The sequence below is a fragment of the Piliocolobus tephrosceles genome, chromosome 4 (assembly GCF_002776525.5).
Source record: "Piliocolobus tephrosceles isolate RC106 chromosome 4, ASM277652v3, whole genome shotgun sequence".
In the NCBI taxonomy this organism is placed as follows: Eukaryota; Metazoa; Chordata; class Mammalia; order Primates; family Cercopithecidae; genus Piliocolobus; species Piliocolobus tephrosceles.
The window spans coordinates 109,933,557-109,958,325 of NC_045437.1; the positions used below are offsets into that span (position 1 = coordinate 109,933,557).

At 40.5% G+C, this 24,769-nt stretch overlaps 1 protein-coding gene across 6 annotated transcripts in view; it reads left to right on the forward strand.

Annotated features, from left to right (window-relative positions):
• Positions 1 to 2,456: 2,456 nt before the first annotated feature.
• BTNL8 (butyrophilin like 8) overlaps positions 2,457 to 24,769 on the forward strand; it is a 51,219-nt gene continuing 28,906 nt past the window's right edge. The window contains exons 1-3 of one of the 6 annotated variants that reach the window (XM_023193558.1): positions 2,457 to 2,726; positions 5,716 to 5,766; positions 8,687 to 8,962. In XM_023193558.1, coding sequence (XP_023049326.1) covers positions 8,842 to 8,962 — 121 coding nt within the window. In that variant the 5' untranslated portion in view covers positions 2,457 to 2,726; positions 5,716 to 5,766; positions 8,687 to 8,841. Of the gene's footprint in view, positions 2,727 to 5,715; positions 5,767 to 5,922; positions 6,274 to 6,912; positions 7,047 to 8,686; positions 8,963 to 24,769 lie in introns of those variants that run through there. The other 5 variants (XM_023193554.2, XM_023193553.1, XM_023193557.1 and 2 more) reach the window with 5 other exon arrangements.

Genomic DNA, 24,769 nt, shown 5'->3' on the forward strand with positions numbered 1-24,769 from the left:
AAAAATCACAAGCATTTCTACACACTAGTAATACACAAACCAAGAGCCAAATCATGAGTGAACTCCCATTCAAAATTGCTAGAGAGAATAAAATACCTAGGAAATACCTGGGAATACAACTTACAAGAAATGTGAAGGACCTCTTCAAGAAGAACTACAAACCACTGCTCAAGGAAATAAGAGAGGACACAAACAAATGGAAAAAACATTCCATACTCATGGATAGGAAGAATCAATATTGTGAAAATGGCCATACTCCCTAAAGTAATTTATAGATTCAATGCTATTCCCATCAAGCTACCATTGACTTTCTTCATAGAATTAGAAAAAACTACTTTAAATTTCATATGGAACTTAAAAAAAGCCCGCATAGCCAAGACAATCCTAAGCAAAAAGAACAAAGCTGAAGGCATCATGCTACCTGACTTCAAACTATACTACAAGGCTACAGTAACCAAAACAGCATAGTACTGGTACCAAAACAGACGTCTACACCAATGGGACAGAACAGAGGCCTCAGAAATAACACCACACATCTACAATCATCTGATCTTTGACAAACCTGTTCAAAAACAAGCAGTGGGGAAAGGATTCCCTATTTAGTAAATGGTGTTGGGAAAATTGGCTAGCCATATGCAGAAAACCGAAACTGGACTCCTTCCTTCTACCTTATTACAAAAATTAACTCAAGAGGGATTAAAGACTTAAACATAAAACCTAAAACCATAAAACTCCTAGAAGAAAACCTAGGCAATACCATTCAGGACATAGGCATGAACAAAGACTTCATGACTAAAACACCAAAGCAATGGCAACAAAAGCCAAAATTGACAAATGGTATGTAGTTAAACTAAAGAGCTTCCGCACAGCAAAAGAAACAATTATCAGAGTGAACAGATAACCTACAGAATGGGAGAAAATATTTGCAATCTATCCATCTGACAAAGGGCTAATATCCAGAATCTACAAAGAACTTAAACAAATTTACAAGAAAAAACAATCCCATCAAACAGTGGGGCAAGGATATGAACAGACACTTCTCAAAAGAAGACATTTATACGGCCAACAAACATGAAAAAAAGCTCATCATCACTGGTCATTAGAGAAATGCAAATCAAAACCGCAATGAGACACCATTTTGTGCCAGTTAGAATGGTGATCATTAAAAAGTCAGGAAATGGCAGATGCTGGAGAGGATGTGGAGAAACAGGAATGTTTTTAGACTATTTGTGGGAGTGTAAATGGGTTCAACCATTGTGGAAGACAGTGTGGCGATTCCTCAAGGATCTAGAACCAGAAATACCATTTGACCCAGCAATCCCATTACTGGGTATATACTGAAAGGATTACAAATCATTCTACTGGAAAGACACATTTACACATATGTTTACGTATACATTCATTATTGAATGATATCTGGTTGTATACATTTTTGGCAATTATGAATAAGGCTGCTATAAAGATTCATGTGTAATTTTTCATGTGGACATAAGTTTTCAAGTCATTTAGGTAAACAACAATCAGTGCAGTTGCCGGATTATGTGATAAGAGTATGTTTAATTTTGCAGGAAATTGCTGAACTGTCTTCTAGAATGACTGTACCATTTTGCATTCCTGTCAGCAATCAATGAGTGTTCCTGTTGCTCCACATCCTCTCCAGCATTTGATGTTGTCAGTGTTCTAGATTTTAGACTAAATGTAGTGTTTTCATTTTGTCCTATTCTAGATGCTAACTTTTACTGTGATTTGGTCCCATCCTGTGAGTTGTTTTAAATTGTGTCACATAAGAATTTCCTAGTATATAGAGTTTCCTATGTTTTTGAATTTCTTTTTAATTTTAATTGCATTATGATTAGAGTGTGTTTATTTTGGTGGTTATCTATGGAAATTTTCATTCTGATCTTGTTAAGCGGTGACTTTGTGAGTTTCCATGTGCTTAAAAAGACTGCAAATCTCTCATTGTGGCTGCCCTGGAACTTAGTTTATATAATAAATAAGTTTCCTCATGCCTGAACCTGCCCTGGTACCTTTCCCAGTATATCAGATGTTTAACACTAAGGATCTGTTTTGTTTTAGAAAGTTATTTTTATCTGGACTCATGATTACAGTCTGGTCCTGAACTCCAGACGATGGAGGGGTAAGCAAAATGACCTCAGACTGTGCCAGGAAATGTCAAGTCACCTGCTGTAGGCTACTACTAATGGAGCATGGCCTATTTACTTGGACACCAAACTATCCAGTGCTAACATGATGTTCTTTCAGGACTAGATCCCATGGCCATACATCCCTGCCTGCCAGATTGGACCTGAAAATTATTTCCTCATCTGACATTCCTGTTTCAACCACACAGGGCATCGTTTTGACTCAGGACAAAGTTCATCTCCAGTTTTATCTACGCTATTTCCATCTTTGCTTTCTTGATAAGAGATAGACATTTATGTCCTGCCTATAAATGTAGTGGTTCAAAGTCTAGAGTCCCTATACTTCTGGCACATTACAGCCGTGTCTCGATGGGGGAGAATCTCAGAACAGTGTAGTTTGCCCTCCGCTCATGCAGAGCCTCTCCATGGCTTCCGTACCTTGAGCATTAGGCCAGTTCTCCTCTTCTCTCTAATCCATCCGTCACCTCTCCTGTCACCTGTTTCCATGCTGTGAGGTCCATTCACGGAACACATCCATGGCTCTCATGCTCAGTTTGGTTCTGAGTCTCCTGAAGCTGGGATCAGGTAAGACTGTTCTTTGTTTGCTCCTTATTAACTCATAGTTTGAGTTCTTTAGCTACGATGATTGCAGCATAATGGAAAGAAGCCATCTTTGTTGTTTCTATTCCTTTGGCTTCTAGCCTCAGCCTGGGGAAGGATCGGGCACTGTGGAAACAATTATAGTAGCCCCCATAATGGAAACACGGGTGCTGAAGAGGCACCATGATCACAGACAGGGACACAGCCAACGTGTTAAGGTGAATAAACTCCGTGTTTGTCCCAGATGGGCTAAGTGGTGTAGGCAGGGTTATTAGCGTACCAAGGTTGCTGACGTAGATGTCCAGCTGGGAAGAGACACAGTTAGGAATTTTGGAGAAAAGACAATGTACCCAGCTAAAGACATGCTGAGTTAGAAATGTCTGTGGTACGAGACACGAGAGTGGAGGAAGGTGTACAGGTCTTGAGGTGAGAAATTAGCTGAAACCTGGCATACTCTGGGAAGAAATCCACTCTTCTTTCTCCTTCCACTTACTGTTAACACAGAGCCCAGTATATAGGATGTTGAGTAATTGAATAAAATCCACAGAGAAAGCTTGAGGTTGGAGTAGAATGCTGTTATCTAGATGGTCAGTACCCAGCCATAGAAGATTCAGTTGACTGTGTTCACTTTCTGTCTGCGAAGGTTCATCCTGCCACCTGTCCACCTAAATCTTTTTTGCTACATGAAGCTAAGAAAACAGAAATAAGGGCAATCAAAACATAGAGCATATTTCTTTAAAACAAAAACCCACATGTGTTACTAACAGGAGATGCTCTCATTTCAGTTTGTTTTCATTTATTTTCTGATGAGCTGCTTTGTGTCCCTTCTGTTTCTGGGTGAGGCAGCAGGGCATCCTGGAAATGATCTTGGAGACAGAAACATTTTATTTTTCAAAACTCTTATTTCATCTGCTTGCAAGCTTTATGGTTCACAGCTTCCTTAAGTGTCGCTTTGCTTATGATGACATGAAGATACGTTCACAGTCCTGATGGGGCTATGGTGAGGACTGCATGAGCTTGTGCATGTGGAGCTGCATTGGTGCTTGGCATGTTGCAACAACAGCCAGTCTTTGAAAATAAGTTCCTTTCTTATTTTCAAGGGAAGGAAGTGGAAGGAGTGAAAGGAGATGTTATAGGCAAGAGAGATGACAGCAGCAAAGGCTGGCCGGAGAAGCAGAGGTACTCTGGAAAATGTTTCCTTGCCTCGAGAGCCCCACACAGCCCTGAAGGCAGCATCCATAGCAGCCCAGCTGGCACAGGCTAGGTCCCAAAACCTGACCTAAGACAAAGGCCTTCCTACCAGTGATTGTTGAGCAGGTGATTCTGCAAAACAAAGTGAGGGAGTGCGGAGAGTGAAGCCAGTGCGGGGGAGAGCCATAGAGGGTGCACTAATGAGCAGGTTGCTGTAGTGGCAACTGGGACCCAGTCCCACTGGGACCTTTGGAGGAATCTTATAGATGGTGGCTCAGAGTCATTCCAACATCTACTGTCTCCTTTCCCCACTGGGTGAGATGTGCCCTGGGACTGTTAAAATCTCAAATCTTCTGAGCTGCCTTGTGCCAGGGTTAAGTAGGTTCCAAAGGCTGCAGGAAGCCCTCAGCAGAGAGGCTGAGGCCAGGCTCCAGGGGCGGAGCTGTCAGCAGACAGGCAAGTGCCCATCCCATTCCAGGGGGACTCAGGGTTGGGTGGTGAGGAGCAGGGCCTCAACATCTGCTACACCAGGTCAGCAGCTGGTCAGACATCAGGCTGCAAAGTCACACCTCACTTAAATAATACTCTTAAAGATGCATGAGTGAAATACATTTCAGCAAGATTTATAAAATGTAATTAAACTAAAAAAATTAAGTGCCAGAATTAAAAATATCCACTTATGTAGAAATTCACACATGTAATTCACCTTGCCTCTGATGCACATGCAGACACCACACACAGGTAGATCCACAGACCATAAGTGGATACATGTGAATGAATCAAAAGACACTGCCAATCGAAGGGGTGGGTACTTAGTAGGTGAAGGGAGTGGGCCTCCATAGTTTGTGGTCTCTAAGAAGCAATGTAATCCTTACAGGGTAGTAAGAGTGATTTACACCAGGAAAATTATTCAAATGATTGTTAAACAGATGAGCAAGTAAGAAAGGAAATGGGGCTCGCCGTTCACATGAGTAACTTGTTTGTGGAGCCTGTTCTGTGTGATGGGCTCTGTGCTGAACAAGTGGGTACTATGCTGCGCAAGAAAATCAGGCCCTGTCCCCACAGAGCCAAGAGCTGTGCAGGGGGGGCACACAGAAAACATGTAATTATCACACTTGAAGCAAGACAATGAAGAAAGTTTCAAAAGTGAGGTGAGGACATACATGTACTAAGAATTTTTTTTACAAAAATGAAGGCAAGACATGTTGACTAAGCACTAGATGAAGCACCATTCAGTGCTAAAGGAAAAAGGAAAAAATTACTACACAAGTGCAAAAGGTACATGCTATGGAAAATGTAAGTCACACATGAATGTGCCAAAGAACAAATTTACAGAAAATAAATGGCAAAATCTTGTTGCAGTGTCATAGCATGTCTTTCAGAACTTGGCAGAACAAGTAGATTTCCAAAAAAACTAAGGAAGTACAAATAATTCTGTGCGCCATGGGCAGAAATGAAATATTCCATAGTAGCCATAAAACATTGGTATAATATTGTGTTTGAAGGAAACCTTAACAAATTGCCCAAAATTGGAGACTTTATGGCCCACGCTCTTCTCTAGGTCAATAGAAAGACGTCAACTTTGGTTTTTAGCAAGGAAGATGGAAAAGGGGATGTTTGGGTTTTTTTTTTTTTAACTGAAGCAAATGGGCAGATGAGAGATAATGTGACAACAGAATCTCCTGGAATCAAAGGTTCTACTTTCAGAAAGAGACTTTTTCCTCTGGATAACATGGTTTTCTCATCTTGAAAATAAAAACGTTAATAATTCACATTTCTGCAGGTGTTCCTGAAGACCGAATGAGGTAACTGACGTGGACATGGTTTGTCAAATGTAAGGAGATACACAAATGCAAGTCACTGGCTTTAGAAATAGGATTGTGATGAATGTTTCTCCCTGACACACATCTCCAGCCCAGCCCAGTGGAGCCCTGAGTAGGTCACACTATAAAGGGTTTTGATTGTTTATCTTTTGTATTTCTTCCCACAGGACAGTGGCAGGTGTTTGGGCCAAACAAGGCTGTCCAGGCTTTGGTTGGGGAGGACGCTGCGTTCTCCTGTTTCCTGTTTCCTAAGACCAATGCAGAGGCCATGGAAGTGCGGTTCTTCAGGGGCCAGCACTTTAGCGTGGTCCACCTCTACAGGGACGGGAAGGACCAGCCATTTATGCAGATGCCACAGTATCAAGGCAGGACAAAATTGGTGAAGGATTCTATTGCAGAGGGGCGCCTCTTTCTGAGGCTGGAAAACATTACTGCGTTGGACGCTGGCCTCTATGGGTGCTGGATTGGCTCCCAGTCTTCTTACTACCAGGAGGCCACCTGGGAGCTGCAGGTGTCAGGTCAGTTTCATTTTCCATAACTTCGCTGTCCCAGAGAACCTCCTGGACTTTGCGAGTCATTTGTTCAATAAGGAAATTTTAAAATTTCAGGTCATTTAGTCAGAGGGCGGCACTCTATACTGCAAGTTCCTTCTGTCTTATGTGTATAATTCTATGTATTTTATCACATGTTTAAAGTCATGTAACCACCATCACATCAAGGTACAGAACTACCCCACCATCACAAAGATCTCCCTCTGCCACCCGTTACGGTCACACCCACCCCTTCTCAGCCCCTGGCTGGGGTTTTCCATCTCCCTGATGTTGTAATTTCAAGAATGTCACATACACGGCTTCACACCACAGGTGACCTTTTGAGACTGACTTTTTAAATTCAGCATAATGCTCTTGCGATCTATCCAAATTATTGCTTATATCAATACTTTATTTCTTTTTTTCCCCACTGTCAAAATGTAGTTTTCCTTATGAAAATTTATTTTTAAATTAACAAAAATAAAAAACAAATAAAAATAAAAATTCCTGCTCACTTGTCCTACAGATTTTTTGTTTATCAGGGAGCGAATGTCAGCTCCAGGAAGCTGTGACTTCCCCTGACAATTAATCACTGAATGCTCTGCGTTAACTTGACCATACTTCCACAGTCACACCCTTCACAATGAAATTTATTTGATGGGACAGGGTGCAGTGGCTCAGGCCTGTAATCCCAACACCTTGAGAGGCTGAGGTAGGAGGATTGCTTGAGTCCAGGAGCTCGAGACAAGCCTGGGCATATGGTAAGACCTCATCTCTATTTAAAAAAAAAAAAAAAAGAAGAAGAACAAAAAGAAGAAAAAAAAAGAAATTTGTTGTTTACAGTTACAGTGAGTTGTGAAGAATCTGTCTCCTGATTACAAACCTGTCAGTGGGGCTGCTCTGATGCGAGTGGATTATCAGAACTTATGAACAGCAGTGTCACTAAACTTGGTATACAACTCCCACTGCTAAATTTGACTAACTTAAAAAAATTAGAAAAATCCACTATGAGTGATATTTCAGGCCTGACCACGGGCAATTTTCAAAAGCATTTCCTGGAAGGCCTCCTCCTGGTAGCAGACTTGGAGTACAACCAATGCTTTGCAATCTGAGGAGAGTTTCAGGTGAGCCCTCAGGCCCCTCCAAGCTGTCCTGGTCTTTACATATTTGCATTTCTAGCGCAGGCATTTTAATTCTCAGGATTTCAGGCCTTGGGCAGGACTTTCAAGTGCCTTGTATCAAGGAGGAGAATGTGGAGTCCTAACGGGAAAAGGAGTCAGGCTGGTGGGACCAGGTGAAAGCAAAAAAAAAAAAAAGGAAATAAACTATAAACATACCTTTCTTCATGTCTAGAAAATTTAAACAAAAGAGACAGCAGATAAGCTACAGGTCTGCCTTTCTTTATCGTCCTGGACATACAGTCCAGGATATATGGCCCAGAACATATGGCCTTTCTGCCCAGATAACATACATAACTCACAGACTTCCTGCTGATCACCAAACACCTCAATGTATCAAACATGCCAGCTGACAAAAGAATGTAAGTTAGGCTCCTTGCTACCTTGGCGTTATCAATCAGCCCAAGTTCCATTCTATAAAATTCCCAAAGAGCCTTTTTTTTCTTGCAGTTAGCTTCCCTCATGCTAATTTGCCCATTGCCTTCCTTGCAAAGTATTTTCCTGCTTTCTCTAATAAATCTGCCTTTCTCTACCTGCAACCATCTTGGTAAATTCTTTTACTCCCACGCCACTGGTTGTCATTCCTCCATGACAGAAAAGGCAAACTCCAAGACACTTTTCTCTACTGTCTTAGTATCCAGTATCTTACACCCTAATTCCTCCTCCCTACACCCCCTTCCTGAGCTCAGGATTCATAAAGCTGTGAAGCCTTTTGTTCAGCCCTCCATCAATAGTGAGTCAGCCCCACACGTGCGATGATCCATCTGCCCCTCAACTGGAATTCCATTTCATGGGGGAGGATGAAACAGGGAGGAGTTGGCATCTTCCTGGGTTTAGCTCTTGCTTGTACTTTTGTAGCAACTGATCAAAGGCTTCACTATTACTTTAATTTGGATCATTGTTTCTTTGGTCTGTTACTCCTACACCTGGCGGCTCAGCTCTCTCTCTACTTTAGCTGAGCTCCTGAAAAGTTTCTCATCAGAAGCAGTTCTGTCTTACTTCATCATAACTCGTGCCTAGGAATAGCAATGCATACACAGTAGTTGCTAAAAAATAGCAAACAAAAAAAAGGCCATGGGAAGGCTTTTGCCAAAGGTTGTGGTTTTAGTGTTTGTGTGTGTAAGAGAGAAAGGGTGGGGAGTGGACTGAATGCACTTGACTCAGAATTGCTGTGGCTCTGGGATATGATCTTTGCTTTAAACTCTTCCCTGTTTTCTCCCCAGCACTGGGCTCAGTTCCTCTCATTTCCATCGTGGGATATGTTGACAGAGGCATCCAGCTACTCTGTCGGTCCTCGGGCTGGTTCCCCCAGCCCATCGCGAAGTGGAAAGGTCCACAACGACAGGATTTGTCCGCAGACTCCAGGACAAACACAAACATGTGTGGCCTGTTTGATGTGGAGATCTCCCTGACCGTCCAAGAGAACGCTGGGAGCATATCCTGTTCCATGCAGCATGCTCATCTGAGCCAAGAGGTGGAATCCAGGGTACAGATAGGAGGTGAGTAGGGAGGGGAGGAGAAGAGAAGGAGGAGTGGATGCTTGAGTAACTCAGAGTGAGGACAGGAGCCTCTCTATCTTGGCATTGTTTTATCTTTCTCAGTTTTAATGATTTATTTTAAACGTTTAAAATCAATGAGATGTAAAAATAAAGTTATAAACATTTGGTTAGGTGGAAATAGAATTGTTTACAATTCCAGAGGAGTAGAATTAAGTATTTCCTTCACCTATGATGTATCCCTGTGATGGTTAATTTTTTGTGTCCGCTTGACTGGGTCACGATTTGCTCAGATTTGGTTAAGTATTATTCAGGATGTTTCTGTGAGGGTGTTTACACATAAGATTCACATTTAAATTGGTAAACTGAGTAAAGAAAATTACCATCCATAATGCAGGTGGGCTTACTCAATCAGTTGAAGACCTGAATAGAACAAAAGGTTGACCCTTCCCTGAGAGAGAGAATGATCTTGCATGAGAGCCTTGAAACTGGGACACTGGCTCTTCCTGGCCTCAGAGCAGGCTGCTGGCCTTCAGACTCAAACTGAACCACTGGCTCTTTCTGTGTCTTGAGCCTGCGAACTTTTGGACAGGACTGACACCATTGGCTCTTCTGGTTCTCAGGTCTTCTGGTTTAAACTTAAACTAACCATTGGCTCTCCTGGGTCTCCAGATTGCTGACTCACCCATGAGTTGGGAACTAAAAGAGCTTCCATGATGTATGTGAGCCAATTCTTTATACTAAATCTCTCCGTCTCTCCTCTTCCTTTCTCTCTTTATCTCCATCTTTCTCTCTCAAATATATAGAAACAACAGGATGTATACATACATATATATGTATGTATGTATACATCCTAGTGGTTCTGTTACTCTGGAGAACTCTCACTAATACAAATTTGGTACTAAGAGTATTTCTAGAGAAAAAGAATTTTAGGGATAACTTTTCAGTCATCCCTAAAATTCTAAAATTCTCTGAGCTGGGATTACTGTACATACCTGTAGTCCCAGCTACTCAGGAGGCTGAGGTGGGAGGATCACTTGAACCTAGGAGTTTGAGGCCAGCTTAGGCAACATAGCAAGGCCCCGTCTTCAAACAAACAAAACAAAAAGCACTGAAAGTCCATGCTGTGATCTAGCAATACAGATATGCAAAATATCACCATTTGAGACCTGTAATTAACCGTGGGTTGACTGGTGTATCGTATTTTCAAACGTGTCGACCTAGTGAATAAGATGAGATTGGCTGGTTGCTCCTATTCTTGCCAGAAAAAGTGAGGAAAGTGACGAAAGAAAATATGAGCAGAGGAATTTGAATTCTGAGTTTCTTGGTGTTGCATAAATAACGTGAAAGCTTCCATGAGTGCCCTGAAAGAGACCCTTATTTTCTGTAGCCACAGGGCTAAGACTGCTGAAAACCAAATTCAGAACTCATCCGGCAACTGGCCGAACGACAGTGGAAATCCAAACCTGTCCCTCAGAATATCTGTCAATGTGAGGGGGCATTGACTGGGAAGAAATGAGATTCAGAAAGTTGAAATGAGGATGTATGGGAAGACTGATGGAGCTGGGACAGTGAGCCCTAAATGCTGATGAGTCTGCCAGTGAAAGCAGTCTCAACCTCCCTAGTCAATTGGAAATAGCTTCTCCACCTTCGTCTCAGGGGATTAACCCTGCATTGCCCAAAGAAACTGTAATGGCCTCTCTCCTGAGGCAGCTGCCATGCAAGACAATGCTGATTCTACTCAGGACCCACCCCTACCATCCCTCTTTGCTTCTAGACCTGTACCTAGGCTCAAGCTTCAACAGGACCCTAAAGTTGGAAAAAATGCATGACGCATTAGAAAGTGTACTGCACTCCAAAAGAGCTAGTTGATTTTTCTAATCCATACGGACCAGAAATCCAGAGAATCCATGTCAAATGATATTTAGGGTGTGAGGTGGTGGTCCAAGGACATAAGGTTGGCTCAAACCACATGTAATGGCCTCACTAATCAGAGATTCTGCACTTAATCTTGCAGCTCAGAATGTAAGAAAGGCTCTGTAGTTTGGTTGGCGGAAGCATGGATCAGAATGTGGCCCACAGAGAGTAACAGACAGGCATGCTGTTAGGAGCCTTTGCCAGGCCACATAAGTGAATCATGGCACAGGCCCTGAGCATTTAGGAGCAGAGCCCTGCCATTCTCTATGAATAACTACTATTCTTTTGAAAAATACATCTTGGGCTAGACCTTAAGAGAGACTGAACACTTAATCATGGGCCACCAAGTTGCAATGTGACTTGAATCAGTAAGAATATAGAATATTTGAACTACAAATTACCAAACCCAATTTAATAGATATTCTTAGAAGGCTGCACCCACAACAAAGCATTGGAAGCACACATAGAACATAAATTAATTCTCATCAGGCTCAAGTACATAAAATCGTTTACAGAAACTTTGAAAAAAATGGTGTTGTGATATGGTTTTAGTGTTGTGTCTTCTCCAAAATTCGTGTTGAAACTAAATCCCCAATGCAGCACTATTAAGAGGTGGGCTTTTTAGGAGGTGATTAAGTCCTGAGGACTATGCCCATATGAATGGGTTAGTGCCTTATAAAAGGGTTTGAGGGGGTGAACTTACCCTTTCGCCCCTTTTGCCATGTGAGGACACAGCGTTCATTACCTTCAGAGGACACAGCAACAAGGTGACATCGTGAAACAGAGGGGCAGAGTCCTCATCAGATGCTAAATCTATTGATACTAGACCTTGGCCTTCTCAGCCTCCAGAACTATGAGAAATACATTTCTATTGTTTATAAATGAGCCAGTCTGTAGTATTTTGTTATAGCAGCACAAATAGACAAAGGCTGGTATGATTCAAACGATGATTTCTAATCACAATATAACTAAATTCAATGAGAAAAAGAAAATTTAATATTCATATATGTTTGAAACTTTAAAAACATACTTCAAAAATAAGTGGTCACTGAAAAAGTCATAATGATAATTAAAAGTGTCTTATGACTGAATGATAATGAAACTATACATACAAACTATCATACAACAAACCTCTTAAGAAGTGACATGATTAGGATGGTGAAAGGAGTTTTCAGTTCTCAAACTCCCATAGGAACACTAATTTTAACAACTACCATGAACAAAGGTATTTTTGTAGGAGTCTAGGAAGCCACTTGAGAGGTTCCAACTGGTTGGTCTGGCAAAAAAGCCAAGAACAGATGCATGGAGGCAGGTAAGAACCACTTCGTTCTACCTGCCTCACTGCTCTTCCAAGGTAACTCAGTGCCAAGAGAGACTCCCTCAGCCCACAATTTTTGCCATGGGGAAAGTGAGAGCAAAGCAAATGTCCAGATTCCCCAGGCCTGTGGGATGCTACCCAGGAAACCATTTCTGTCTCACTTAATGCAGAACACTGAGGGGACCAGTGTGGCTGAATCACCTGGGGGCAGCTAGGAGCAGGGAAAGAGGAGGGGCTTATGGCAGCCAGTGCGTGGATCTGAACAACAAGCAGCAGAACCTACTGGCCAGCTTCTGCACTCTACTGGGGCGACCTCACAACCGGCTGACTACCCAACCAGAGGATATGTGCCCCCAGCCCTCTACACACCACCCCCTGTGGCTGGAACCTCTTGGTCCATCACAGTCCAGCACGTGCTTCCCTGCAGCCAGGGTGCCTGAGCCTAGCAGATGTGCATACAAACTTCTGCAGTCAGAACACAGGTAGCAATCAGCTTGACTCTGCTGCATTGAGAGAAGGTGCACAATCTTGAGTATTTTAGGGAATTGCCCTAGAGATAAATAAATGGAAGGCTCTCAGCAGCTAGTCTCCTTTGCAGGACTGAGAAAAGAAAATCCCAAGACTCCCTCTCACCAAGAAGGAACAAGAGGAGTAAAGCAGGTACATCCATAAAAAAGATCTGAGAGACTTCCAGAGTATCTAGCTAGGCTGACTGGTCAAGGTCTTTGTCTACCAAAGTCTGCCGTACAGACTGGAGGAGGAGGAGTGACAGAAAGACCAAATATACTGTCAAACAGAATTCAACAGCACATTACAAGATTCACTTACCATGATTAAGTGAGCTTTATCCTTGGAACATAAGAATGGTTAAACATATGCAAATCAATAAATATTACACTAACAGAATGAAAGACAAAAACAACATGATCATCTCAATAGATGCAGAAAAAGCATTTGACATCATTCAACACCCTTTCATGACAAAACCAACTTTCAACACATTAGGTATAGAAGGAATGTAGCTCAACACAATAAAGGCCATGTGTAACATGCCCACAGAGCATATACCCAGTGGTTGTCTTAGTCCACTTTATGCTGCTGTAACAGAATACCTGAGATTGGGTAATGAACAGAGGTTTATTTGGCTCATGATCCTGGAGGCTGGGAAGTCTAAGATCAAGGGATCACATCCTGTGAGGGCCTTCTAGCTGTGTAATTCCATGGAGGAAGGTAGAAGGGCAAGAGAGTAAGAAAGAGGAAGGAAGCTGCTTCTGCAAAAATGGCATTAATCCACTCATGAGGGCAGGATCCTCAGGATCCCCATGGCCTCGTCACCTCGTAGGGGGTCCCACCTGTCCACATTATCGCATTGTGGATTAAGTTTTCAACACATAAACTTTGGGGATACATTGAAACCATAGTGATGATGAAAAATTTTTAAACAACAGCGAAATCTATGGAATGTAGCAAAAGCAGTTCTAAAAGTTTATAGCTATCAATACTTACATTAAGAAGAAAGAAAGATCTCAAATGAACACCATAAGTTTATACCTCAAGAAATTAGAAAAAGAAAAAACTAAGCCAAAATTTAGCAGAAGGAAGGAAAAGAATAATAATCAGAGCAGAAATAAATGAAATAGAAAAACAAAAAGATCAATAAAACTAAATGTTGTTTATTTGAAAAGATAAATAATATTGACAAGCCTTTACCTAGATTAACCAAGAAAAAAAGAGCTGACTCAAATAAACAGAATTATAAATAAAAGATGATACATTACAACTGGTACCACAGAAATAAATATGAAATGTCATGAGACGATCCTAGTTCTCCCTCATCCGCAGGGGTTACATTCCAAGATCCCCAGCGAATGCCACAAACCCCGGATAGTACCAAACCCTATATCTGCTATTTTTCATGTCTCAAATGGAACAGAGCAGGATGATAGAGATTTCATCATGCTACTCAGAATGGTGTGCAATTTAAAACTTACAAATTGTTTATTTCTGAAATTTTTCATTTAATATTTTTGGCCCACAATTGATCATGAGTAACTAAAATAATCAAAAGTGAAACCAAAGACAAGGTTAGACTATAGCGCTATGAAAAATTATAGGCCAACAAATTGGATAATCTAGCAGAAATGGATACATTCCTAGAAACATAAAACCTATAAAAACTGCTTCAGAATTTTTTAAAAAAAATACCAGACCAGGAATCAGTTAGAAATACAACTGACAGTCAAAATCTTCCCAACAAAGAAAATTCCATGACCAGATGGCTCTGTTGGTGAATTCTACAAAATATTTAAAGAAAACTTAATGCCAATACTTTTCAAATGCTTGCAAAATATTAAAGATGGAGGAATAATTCCAAACTCATTTTATGAGGCCCCAATTACCCTGATACAGAAACCATATAAAAACACCACAAAAAAAGAAGAAAATTACAAGCCAATATCCCTGATAAACATAGATGCAAACATTTCCAACAAATATTAGCCAATCAAATTCATGATAAAAAGAATCATTACAAAGTACATTAAAAGAAACATTAAAAGAATCCCCATGATCAAATGGGATTTATCCCTGGGGTGCAAGAATGTTTCAACACATGCAAATAAATACATATAATATATGACATTAACAGAATGAAGAGCAAATAATGTATACTTATGTTAACAAATGCAGAGAAACCATTTGACAATATTCATCATCTTTTCATAATAAAAGCCAACAGATTAGGTAACAAAAGAATGTACCTCAACATAATAAAGATCACATATTTGTCCGCAAGAAGAGTCAAACTCTATAAAACATTTAAAGAGGTTTATTCTGGGCCAAATGTGAGTGACCAAGGCCCAAGGCATAGTCTCAAGAGGTCCTGAGAAAGTGTGCCCAAGGTGGTTGAGTTACAGCTTGATTTTATGTTTTAAGGAGACAGAAATTACAGACAGACATCAATGAATATATGTAAGGTATACACTGGTTTGGTCTGGAAAGGCAGGACAACTTGAAGTGGGGGCTTCCAAGTAATAGGTAGATTAGAAGATTTTCTGGTTGGCAAATGGTTGTGAGTTAAGTTATTATCTAAAAGACCTGGAATCGTAGAAAAGAGTGTCTGGATTAGGATAGGGGGTTGTGGAGACCAAGGTTCTTACATGTAGATGAAGTCTCATAGGTGGCCACTCTTAGAGGCAATAGATGGTAAATGTTGCATATTCAGGTCTTTAAAAATTGCTAGACTCTCAGCTAATCAATCTCTTCAGGATCAAAGACCTGGAAAGGGAAATTTATATTCTGTAGAGAATTTACATTTCACCCACCAGAGGCAGCTTTGCTGGGCTATTTCTTTTTCTTTTTTTTTTTTTTTGAGACAGAGTCTCGCTCTGTCGCGCGGGCTGGAGTGCAGTGGCCGGATCTCAGCTCACTGCAAGCTCCGCCTCCCGGGTTCACGCCATTCTCCTGCCTCAGCCTCCTGAGTAGCTGGGACTACATGCGCCCGCCACCTCGCCCGGCTAGATTTTTGTATTTTTTAGTAGAGACGGGGTTTCACCATGTTAGCCAGGATGGTCTCGATCTCCTGACCTCGTGATCCGCCCGTCTCGGCCTCCCAAAGTGCTGGGATTACAGGCTTGAGCCACCGCGCCCGGCCTGCTGGGCTATTTCAAAATATGTCAAAGAAATATGCTTTGGGGTAAAATATTTTAATTTCTTTCAGGGCCTGCTATCTGTAATGTGATGCTATATGACAGGTTGGCATTTGGTATTTTATTGCTACAAAGAGTCTGTTTTGTCAGTCTTTCTTAAGACCTCCGTTGTAATGCTAATGCTGCTCAGTTGTGCCTGAACTCCAAAGGGAAGAGGATATAATGAGGCGTGTCCAACCTCACCTTCCCATCATGGCCTGGACTAGTCCTTCAGGTTTACTTGAGAATTCCCTTTCTTGAGAAGGGGGGTCCACTCAGTCGACTGGGAAGCTTAGAATTTTATTTTTGGTTTACATATGATAAGCTCATAGCTAACATTATACTCAACAGTGAAATAGTGAAAGCTTTCCTTTAAGATTAGGAACAGGATAAAGGTATCCATCCTTGCCACATAGTATTGGATGTTGTAGCCAGAGCAATTAGGCAAAAAATAAATAAATAAATAAAAAATAAAAAGCAACCAAATCAGAAAGGAAGAAACATATTTGTCTATGTTTGGAGATGACATGACATGTAGTGAGCCCTAGAGAATCCACAAAAACCTGTTAGAACTCAACAAATGAATTTAGCAAAGTTGTACGATACAAAATCAACATACAAAATTAGTAGTGTTTCTATACACTAGCAATAAATTGTCTGAAAAGAAATCCAGGTAACAACTTCATTTACTATAGCATCAAAAAATTAGAAGTTAATTTAGCCAATGAGGTGAAAGATCTGTACGCTGAAAATTATAAGACGCTGTTGAAAGAAATGGAATAAAACACAAATAAATAGAAATCTATCATGTGTTCATGGATTAGAAGAATTAATATTGCTTAAATGTTCATACTACCCAAATAAATTTATAGATTTAATGCAATCACTATTAAAATTCAAAGGCATTTTTCACAGAATTAGAAAAAAATCTAAATTCACATGGAACCACAAAAGACCCTGAATAGCCAAGTAAGTCTTGAGCAAAAAGAACAAAGTATAAGCATCATACTACCTGATTTCAAATTATGTTATATTAGGTTGGTGCAAAAGTAATTGTGGTTTTTGCCATTGAAAGTAATAGCAAAGACTGCAAAGACTTTTGCACCAACCTAATAGTAATCAAACCATACGGTACTAGCATAAAAAAGACGTATCGATCAATGGAACAGAATTAAAAGCCCAGAAATAAACCCATGCTATATGGTCAACTTATCTTCAGTAAGATTACCAAGACTACAAAATGGATAAATGATAGTTTCTTTAATAAATGGTGTTTGGAAAACTGGATATTTACATGCAACAGAGTGATACTGGACTCATGTTTTCCATCACACACAAAAATCAATTCAAAATGAATTAAAGGCATAAAGAAAAGGCCTTAACTATAAACTCTTAGAAGAAAGCATACAGAAAAATCTCCTTGACATTGATCTTGGCAATGATTTTTCACCCTGACACCAAAAGCACAGGCAATGAAAGCAAAAATGAACAAGTAAGATTACATGAAACTAAAAAGCTTTTGCACAGCAAAGGAAATAATCAACAAAATAAAAAGCAACATGTAGAATGGGAGAATATTTTCAAAGTATATACCCGATAAAGAGTTAATGTCCAAAATATGTAAGACACTCATACAACTTAATAACCAAAAATACTCCAGTTTTTAGAATGGGCAAAGTACATGAATAAACATTTCCCCCAAAGGAAATAAAAATATTAATAGCCAAGAGGTTCATGAAAAGTGACTCACTATCACTAACCATCAGGGAAATTCAATCAAAAGTATAAGCAGATATCACCTCATACTTGTTAGACTGGTTATTACTAATTTAAAAAAGGTTACAGGTGTTGCTGCATTGTTGCTGGGAATATAAATTGATATATTCACTATGGAAAACAGTATGTAGATTCCTTAAAGAAAATACAAATACAACTATGCTACATGGTCTTACATGTAGTTAAACCCTAAAGATTCCACAAAAAACTGTTAAAGCTAATACATTTAGTAAAGTTGCAGTATACAAAATTATATAAAATAAGTAACCTCACTGATAATTTATAATCCAGCAATCCTACTTCTGTGCATTTATCCAAAAGAATGGAAGTCAGGATTTCAAAAAGATACCTGCACTTCCACGTTTACTGTGGCATAGTTCACAGTAGCTAAGATATGAAAACAATCTATTTGCTGACAGATGAATGGATTTATTTTATTTTATTTTATTTATTTATTTTTTTTATTATTATACTTTAAGTTCTAGGGTACATGTGCATAACGTGCAGGTTTGTTACATATGTATACTTGTGCCATGTTGGTGTGCTGCACCCATCAACTCGTCAGCACCCATCAATTCGTCATTTATATCAGGTATAACTCCCAATACATTAGGCCCCGATGTGTGATGTTCCCTTTCCTGAGTCCAAGTGATGTCATTGTTCAGTTCCCACCTATGAGTGAGAACATGTGGTGTTTGGTTTTCTGTTCTTGTGAGTTTGCTAAGAATGATGGTTTCCAGCTGCATCCATGTCCCTACAAAGGACGCAAACTCATCCTTTTTTATGGCTGCATAATATTCCATGGTGTATATGTGCCACATTTTCTTAATCCAGTCTGTCGCAGATGGACATTTGGGTTGATTCCAAGACTTTGCTATTGTGAATAGTGCCGCAATAAACATACGTGTGCATGTGTCTTTATAGCAGCATGATTTATAATCCTTTGGGTATATACCCAGTAGTGGGATGGCTGGGTCATATGGTACATCTAGATCTAGATCCTTGAGGAATCGCCATACTGTTTTCCATAATGGTTGAACTAGTTTACAATCCCACCAACAGTGTAAAAGTGTTCCTAATTCTCCACATCCTCTCCAGCACCTGTTGTTTCCTGACTTTTTAATGATTGCCATTCTAACTGGTGTGAGATGGTATCTCATTGTGGTTTTGATTTGCATTTCTCTGATGGCCAGTGATGATGAGCATTTTTTCATGTGTCTGTTGGCTGTATGAATGTCTTCTTTTGAGAAATGTCTGTTCATATCCTTTGCCCACTTTTTGATGGGGTTGTTTTTTTCTTGTAAATTTGTTTGAGTTCTTTGTAGATTCTGGATATTAGCCCTTTGTCAGATGAGTAGATTGCAAAAATTTTCTCCCATTCTGTAGGTTGCCTGTTCACTCTGATGGTAGTTTCTTTTGCTGTGCAGAAGCTCTTTAGTTTAATCATATCCCATTTGTCAATTTTGGCTTTTGCTGCCGTTGCTTTTGGTGTTTTAGACATGAACTCCTTGCCCATGCCTATGTCCTGAATGGTACCACCTAGGTTTTCTTCTAGGGTTTTTATGGTATTAGGTCTAACATTTAAGTCTCTAATCCATCTTGAATTAATCTTCGTATAAGGAGTAAGGAAAGGATCCAGTTTCAGCTTTCTACTTATGGCTAGCCAATTTTCCCAGCACCATTTATTAAATAGGGAGTCCTTTCCCCATTTCTTGTTTCTCTCAGGTTTGTCAAAGATCAGATGGCTGTAGATGTGTGGTATTATTTCTGAGGACTCTGTTCTGTTCCATTGGTCTACCTCTCTGTTTTGGTACCAGTACCATGCTGTTTGGTTACTGTAGCCTTGTAGTACAGTTTGAAGTCAGGTAGCGTGATGCCTCCAGCTTTGTTCTTTTGACTTAGGATTGTCTTGGCAATGCGGGCTCTTTTTTGGTTCCATATGAACTTTAAAGCCGTTTTTTCCAATTCTGTGAAGAAACTCATTGGTAGCTTGATGGGGATGGCATTGAATCTATAAATAACTTTGGGCAGTATGGCCATTTTCACGATATTGATTCTTCCTATCCATGACCATGGTATGTTCTTCCATTTGTTAGTGTCCTCTTTTATTTCACTGAGCAGTGGTTTGTAGTTCTCCTTGAAGAGGTCCTTTACATCCCTTGTAAGTTGGATTCCTAGGTATTTTATTCTCTCTGAAGCAATTGTGAATGGAAGTTCATTCATGATTTGGCTCTCTGTTTGTCTGTGACTGGTGTATAAGAATGCTTGTGATTTTTGCACATTAATTTTGAATCCTGAGACTTTGCTGAAGTTGCTTATCAGCTTAAGGAGATTTTGGGCTGAGACAATGGGGTTTTCTAAATATACAATCATGTCATCTGCAAACAGGGACAATTTGACTTCTTCTTTTCCTAACTGGATACCCTTGATTTCTTTCTCTTGCCTGATTGCCCTAGCCAGAACTTCCAACACTATGTTGGATAGGAGTGGTGAGAGAGGGCATCCCTGTCTTGTGCCAGTTTTCAAAGGGAACTTTTCTAGTTTTTGCCCATTCAGTATGATATTGGCTGTGGGTTTGTCATAAATAGCTCTTATTATTTTGAGGTACGTTCCATCAATACCGAATTTATTGAGCGTTTTTAGCATGAAGGGCTGTTGAATTTTGTCAAAAGCCTTTTCTGCATCTATTGAGATAATCATGTGGTTCTTGTCTTTGGTTCTGTTTATATGCTGGATTACGTTGATTGATTTGCGAATGTTGAACCAGCCTTGCATCCCAGGGATGAAGCCCACTTGATCATGGTGGATAAGCTTTTTGATGTGCTGCTGAATCTGTTTTGCCAGTATTTTATTGAGGATTTTTGCATCGATGTTCATCAGGGATATTGGTCTAAAATTTTCTTTTTTTGTTGTGTCTCTGCCAGGCTTTGGTATCAGGATGATGTTGGCCTCATAAAATGAGTTAGGGAGGATTCCCTCTTTTTCAATTGATTGGAATAGTTTCAGAAGGAATGGTACCAGCTCCTCTTTGTACCTCTGGTAGAATTCAGCTGTGAATCCATCTGGTCCTGGACTTTTTTTGGTTGGTAGGCTATTAATTATTGCCTCAATTTCAGAGCCTGCTATTGGTCTATTCAGGGATTCAACTTCTTCCTGGTTTAGTCTTGGGAGAGTGTAAGTGTCCAGGAAATTATCCATTTCTTCTAGATTTTCTAGTTGATTTGCGTAGAGGTGTTTATAGTATTCTCTGATGGTAGTTTGTATTTCTGTGGGGTCGGTGGTGATATCCCCTTTATCATTTTTTATTGCGTCTATTTGATTCTTCTCTCTTTTCTTCTTTATTAGTCTTGCTAGTGGTCTGTCAATTTTGTTGATCTTTTCAAAAAACCAACTCCTGGATTCATTGATTTTTTGGAGGGTTTTTTGTGTTTCTATCTCCTTCAGTTCTGCTCTGATCTTAGTTATTTCTTGCATTCTGCTAGCTTTTGAATGTGTTTGCTCTTGCTTCTCCAGTTCTTTTAATTGTGATGTTAGAGTGTCAATTTTAGATCTTTCCAGCTTTCTCTTATGGGCATTTAGTGCTATAAATTTCCCTCTACACACTGCTTTAAATGTGTCCCAGAGATTCTGGTATGTTGTATCTTTGTTCTCATTGGTTTCAAAGAACATCTTTATTTCTGCCTTCATTTCGTTATGTACCCAGTAGTCATTCAGGAGCAGGTTGTTCAGTTTCCATGTAGTTGAGTGGTTTTGATTGAGTTTCTTAGTCCTGAGTTCTAATTTGATTGCACTGTGGTCTGAGAGACAGTTTGTTATAATTTCTGTTCTTTTACATTTGCTAAGGAGTGCTTTACTTCCAATTATGTGGTCAATTTTGGAATAAGTGCGATGTGGTGCTGAGAAGAATGTATATTCTGTTGATTTGGGGTGGAGAGTTCTATAGATGTCTATTAGGTCCGCTTGGTGCAGAGATGAGTTCAATTCCTGGATATCCTTGTTAACTTTCTGTCTCATTGATCTGTCTAATGTTGACAGTGGAGTGTTGAAGTCTCCCATTATTATTGTATGGGAGTCTAAGTCTCTTTGTAAGTCTCTAAGGACTTGCTTTATGAATTTGGGTGCTCCTGTATTGGGTGCATATATATTTAGGATAGTTATCTCTTCCTGTTGAATTGATCCCTTTACCATTATGTAATGGCTTTCTTTGTCTCTTTTGATCTTTGATGGTTTAAAGTCTATTTTATCAGAGACTAGGATTGCAACCCCTGCTTTTTTTTGTTCTCCATTTGCTTGGTAGATCTTCCTCCATCCCTTTATTTTGAGCCTATGTATGTCTCTGCATGTGAGATGGGTCTCCTGAATACAGCAGACTGATGGGTCTTGACTCTTTATCCAGTTTGCCAGTCTGTGTCTTTTAATTGGAGCATTTAGTCCATTAACATTTAAGGTTAATATTGTTATGTGTGAACTTGATCCTGCCATTATGATATTAACCGGTTATTTTGCTCGTTAGTTGATGCAGTTTCTTCCTAGCCTCGATGGTCTTTACATTTTGGCATGTTTTTGCAATGGCTGGTACTGGTTGTTCCTTTCCATGTTTAGGGCTTCCTTCAGGGTCTCTTGTAAGGCAGGCCTGGTGGTGACAAAATCTCTAAGCATTTGCTTATCTGTAAAGGATTTTATTTCTCCTTCACTGATGAAACTTAGTTTGGCTGGATATGAAATTCTGGGTTTAAAATTCTTTTCTTTAAGAATGTTGAATATTGGCCCCCACTCTCTTCTGGCTTGTAGAGTTTCTGCCGAGAGGTCTGCTGTTAGTCTGATGGGCTTCCCTTTGTGGGTAACCCGACCTTTCTCTCTGGCTGCCCTTAAGATTTTTTCCTTCATTTCAACTTTGGTGAATCTGGCAATTATGTGTCTTGGAGTTGCTCTTCTTGAGGAGTATCTTTGTGGTGTTCTCTGTATTTCCTGAATTTGAATGTTGGCCTGCCCTACTAGGTTGGGGAAGTTCTCCTGGATGATATCCTGAAGAGTGTTTTCCAACTTGGTTCCATTTTCCCCCTCACTTTCAGGCACCCCAATCAGACGTAGATTTGGTCTTTTTACATAATCCCATACTTCTTGCAGGCTTTGTTAATTTCTTTTTCTCCTTTTTTCTTTTGGTTTCTCTTCTCGCTTCATTTCATTCATTTGATCCTCAATCGCTGATACTCTTTCTTCCAGTTGATCAAGTCGGTTACTGAAGCTTGTGGATTTGTCACGTATTTCTCGTGTCATGGTTTTCATCTCTGTCATTTCATTTATGACCTTCTCTGCATTAATTATTCTACCTATCAATTCTTCCACTCTTTTTTCAAGATTTTTAGTTTCTTTGCGCTGGGTACGTAATTCCTCCTTTAGCTCTGAGAAGTTTGATGGACTGAAGCCTTCTTCTCTCATCTTGTCAAAGTCATTCTCTGACCAGCTTTGATCCGTTGCTGGCGATGAGCTTTGCAGGGGGAGATGCGCTCTTATTTTTTTAATTTCCAGCTTTTCTGCCCTGCTTCTTCCCCATATTTGTGGTTTTATCTGCTTCTGGTCTTTGATGATGGTGACGTACTGATGGGGTTTTGGTATAGGTGTTCTTCCTGTTTGATAGTTTTCCTTCTAATAGTCAGGACTCTCAGCTGTAGGTCTGTTGGAGATTGCTTGAGGTCCACTCCAGACCCTGTTTGCCTGGGTATCAGCAGCAGAGGTTGCAGAAGATACAATATTGCTGAACAGCGAGTGTACCTGTCTGATTCTTACTTTGGAAGCTTCCTCTCAGGGGTGTACTCCACCCTGCGAGGTGTGGGGTGTCAGACTGCCCCTAGTGGGGGATGTCTCCCAGTTAGGCTACTCAGGGGTCAGGTACCCAGTTGAGCAGGCAGTCTGTCCGTTCTCAGATCTCAACCTCTGTGTTGGGAGATCCACTGCTCTCTTCAAAGCTGTCAGACAGAGTCGTTCGGGTCTGCACAGGCCTCTGCTGCTTCCCCTGTTGTTTTTTTAGCTGTGCCCTGTCCCCAGAGGTGGAGTCTACAGATACAGGCAGGTTTCCTTGAGCTGCTGTGAGCTCCACCCAGTTCGAGCTTCCCAGTGGCTTTGTTTACCTACTTAAGCCTCAGCAATGGCGGGCGCCCCTCCCCCAGCCTCGCTGCTGCCTTGTGGTTAGATCGCAGACCACTGTGCTAGCAATGAGGGAGGCTCCGTGGCCGTGGGACCCTCCCGGCCAGGTGTGGGTATAGTCTCCTGGTGTGCCTGTTTACTTAAAGCGCAGTATTGGGGTGGGAATTACCCAATTTTCTAGGTGTTGTGTGTCTCAGTTCGCCTGGCTAGGAAAAGGGATTCCCTTCCCCCTTGCGCTTCCCAGGTGAGGCAATGCCTCGCCCTGCTTCAGCTCTCGCTGGTCAGGCTGCAGCAGGTGACCAGCACCGATTGTCCGGCACTCCCCAGTGAGATGACCCCAGTACCTCCGTTGAAAATGCAGAAATCACCAGTCTTCTGTGTCGCTCGTGCCGGGAGTTGGAGACTGGAGCTGTTCCTATTCGGCCATCTTGCTCCGCCCTCTCCAGATGAATGGATTTAAAAAGTGACATATATATAATGAAATATTATTCAACAATAAAAAGAAGGTAATCCTGACACATGGATGAACATGGAGGACATTATGTTAAGTAAAATAAGCCAGACATAAAAATGATCTCACTTATATGTGTAATCTAAAACCATCAGTCATAGAAGCATAGAGCGTAACTGTGACTGCCAGGGAATGGGGGGAGGGAAAAATGGGAAGGTGATATTCAAAGGGTATAAAAACGTTTCATTTGTGCAAGATGAAGAAGTTCTGGAGATCTACAATACAGCACAGTGCCTGTAGCTAACAATAAACTATTGTATTCTTAAATTCTGTGAAGAAGGTAGATCTTATATTCTGTTCACACTACACACACACACACACACACAATAATGGTAATAATTACAGTAAAAGTGGTAGGAGGAAACTATAGGAGATGATGGATATATCTATATTCTTGATGGTGGTGATGATTTGAATGGGTATATACTTATCACCAAACTCTTTGAGTTGTATAAATT